The sequence below is a fragment of the Octopus bimaculoides genome, chromosome 6 (assembly GCF_001194135.2).
Source record: "Octopus bimaculoides isolate UCB-OBI-ISO-001 chromosome 6, ASM119413v2, whole genome shotgun sequence".
Lineage (NCBI taxonomy): Eukaryota > Metazoa > Mollusca > Cephalopoda > Octopoda > Octopodidae > Octopus > Octopus bimaculoides.
Genome location: NC_068986.1, coordinates 6,841,106 through 6,844,160, shown reverse-complemented (window position 1 = coordinate 6,844,160; position 3,055 = coordinate 6,841,106). Strand labels below are relative to the sequence as shown.

Genomic DNA, 3,055 nt, shown 5'->3' with positions numbered 1-3,055 from the left:
ATATATATATATATATATATATATATATATATATATATATACACATACATACATACAAACATACATACATACATACAAGTGTTTTTTTATTCTCTGTTTATCTCCTCTTGTTCCTTTTGTTGAAGAGCATAAGCTCGAAACATAAAAGACTTTCTTGCTTCCCTGAGTGTCAAACTAATACACCTGCTTGTTGTTTATGTACCTGTATTCATCTTTTGTTTTTCTGTAAATTTCAACTGTGTATATGTGTGTGTTTGGGGTGGGGGGGGGGAGAAATAATTTCTGTTAGATGTTTCAAAGTATTAATTTCCAGGAGGAGATATTACTCCTGCTTGTATATATCCTTTATTGCAAAATTTGTTTTATAATGAGCATTTCATTTCTTCAGGATTGACAAAATTGCCCGTGATCAAAGAATTGAAAATTTTTAAAAAGCATCATTCAGAGCAATATTCTCTTATTTGATTTTTCAGTCATCCAATATATACTCAAACAGAGGAATGGATAACCAATCATATGAACCAGATGTATAAATATTTTCAGTCAACAGAGACAGTAAATTTATATCCAACAGTATTCTAAAATTGTCTTCACTCAAATGAATTATGTAGTTTATAAAGAATTACAAATATATTATTGAACAATAATCATCATTGATCACATTTTGAAATTTTTTACATCTGATTTTGAATATTTTTATGCAAATCATTTTCCTACAGTCAGAATATTGACTACTGTATACACACACACACATATATAGCCTCATATATAAGGTTAAGAAGGGTATTGGATTCAACCAAACCCAAAGATATAGGTAATACCGAGTAAGTGCTGTATACCGACTAGTTTTGCCCCTGTCGTTGTATAAACAAGAGTGGGGATTATAACATAGGTTGTGTATTAGCGTGTGTATGTATAAAGAGAGAAAAGGATAAAGAGAACAATGGCAAAGTTAGAAATATATTTTATGGATAAAGTCTTACAGCTGTTTCAGGGAAAATCCAATGTATCCCTTCATCGGAGACAGAAATAGTAGAGGAATGAATTATTACATCTATACTCTCTACACTCTCTGAGTGGTTGGCGTTAAGAAGGGCATCCAGCTGTAGAAACTCTGCCAAATTTAGATTGGAGCCTGGTGTTGCCATCCGGTTTCACCAGTCCTCAGTCAAATCATCCAACCCATGCTAGCATGGAAAGCGGACGTTAAACGATGATGATAATGATGATGATGATACTATTTCTGTCTCCGATGAAGGGATACATTGGATTTTCCCTGAAACAGCTGTAAGACTTTATCCATAAAATATATTTCTAACTTTGCCATTGTTCTCTTTATCCTTTTCTCTCTTTATACATAGCCTCATATATATTTATATGCATGTGTGGATATATATATAAATATATACCCATATGTTTATATGTGTATTTATGTATGTATGTAAAAGTATTTGTGTGTGTGTGTGTGTGTGCATACATAGCATTGTGTGTTTTGGTTTGACAACTGTGTAATGAAATTCATACCAGGGTTTTACACTGTATCTGAATGGATGTGAAGTCAATGTCAGTTCTTTGTTCTTCATGCGATCACAATATTGTGACTTTCTAATACTTTTAAACATGCTCTACATGCAGATTAAAACCTCTATTAATTAATGGGGGATGTTTTTTTCTAACTTGTCTACTATGTAATTTGATATTGCTGTGTGTTATCTAGAGTTAATGCTCAAACATTTTCACTAACATTCAGTTAAGTGTGAACTATTAGTAGAATCATCTATCATGCTTTCCCACTCACTTGGACATTACACTCAGACACTTTTCTAAAGAGTTAAAACTGAGTTATTTCTTTTTTAAAACTTGTTTCTACCTTATCAATAAATAAATCAGGATATTAATTGAAGTAATTTAGAATGTCACTGTGTTTGTGTGTGTGTGTGTGTGTGTGTGTGTGTGTATACATATCTCAGAAAATAATAAATAGATAATTTAGAACAAGTAGCACATGGATTTTACACATAAATCTGATGAGTTGATATTTTTGCAATATTAATATGTATCATTACACATTATGTAATAATAATATAACAATAATCTTTTGATGACAAATCAAAGAAAAAATCATAAAATTATGTAATAAAATGAACTACTCACTCTATTGTTCTTCTCATTAATAATAATATTTGAGAAGTCAACCATATGGAATATGTTCTTTAATGTGTAATAAGAAATGGTGCATTTTTTTCTTCCTTCTAAACATTTCAAATTTCAATTGCTGATGAAATGAGGGATGTTTATTATATAAATATATAAGTCCAATATGGAAACATATGCACAATGGTTATTTAAATAAATCCTTTCAAATATTATATTGTATGAGCTGCATATATAAATATATGCATTCACACACACACACACACACACACACACATTTCATTAAAGACACAATTGTGTCCCAGTTTAATCTGTTTAATTACAAATTTGTTATGTTTAGTTATTAGCTTTTTGTAGTTGGTTTGAAATAATAAAGTTTCTAAATCCATCTTCATCATTTCCAGACCTGCATACTCTCATAATTGAGATTTAGCATTCGCATTGCTCCTTGAATATGAAGTGTAATTACTCATGTGGAAAGTCAAAAGCCTTTAGTGGAAAAGTTTACAAAAAATTTAACCACTCTATAAGAAATAATCCATTTCAATTCTTGAAAATGTGACTCTGATGTTCTTAAAATGTTAAATCTGGATATAGGAACTTTATTGTTCCAAACTGACAAGAAACTGATTTAAAAATATGAAAAATCAACAATGAGAAAGGTAAAACTGGAAAAATGGTTATTTTTGTAACGAAACATTTTAAAAGAAAAGCTGTTCACTATATAGACAATATATACATGTGTGTGTGTGTGTGTGTGTGTGTGTGTGTGTGTGTGTGTGTGTGTGGTTTACAGATCCAATAGAGTTAGAATCAACTAAAAAACTACTCCATCCAATAAATATCAATCTAAATACACGACCAAAATAGCTATGTTTTTTTCTTATTTTCTTTCTGTCCA

At 30.2% G+C, this 3,055-nt stretch overlaps 1 protein-coding gene across 1 annotated transcript in view; it reads left to right on the top strand.

The window, feature by feature from the left end:
* Positions 1 to 3,021, top strand: part of LOC106882610 (mucin-like protein) — a 108,281-nt gene extending 105,260 nt beyond the window's left edge. Inside the window, exon 31 of the mRNA XM_052968589.1 lies at positions 474 to 3,021. Coding sequence (XP_052824549.1) covers positions 474 to 533 — 60 coding nt within the window. The 3' untranslated portion in view covers positions 534 to 3,021. The remainder of the gene's footprint in view (positions 1 to 473) is intronic.
* The last annotated feature ends 34 nt before the right edge of the window (positions 3,022 to 3,055 follow it).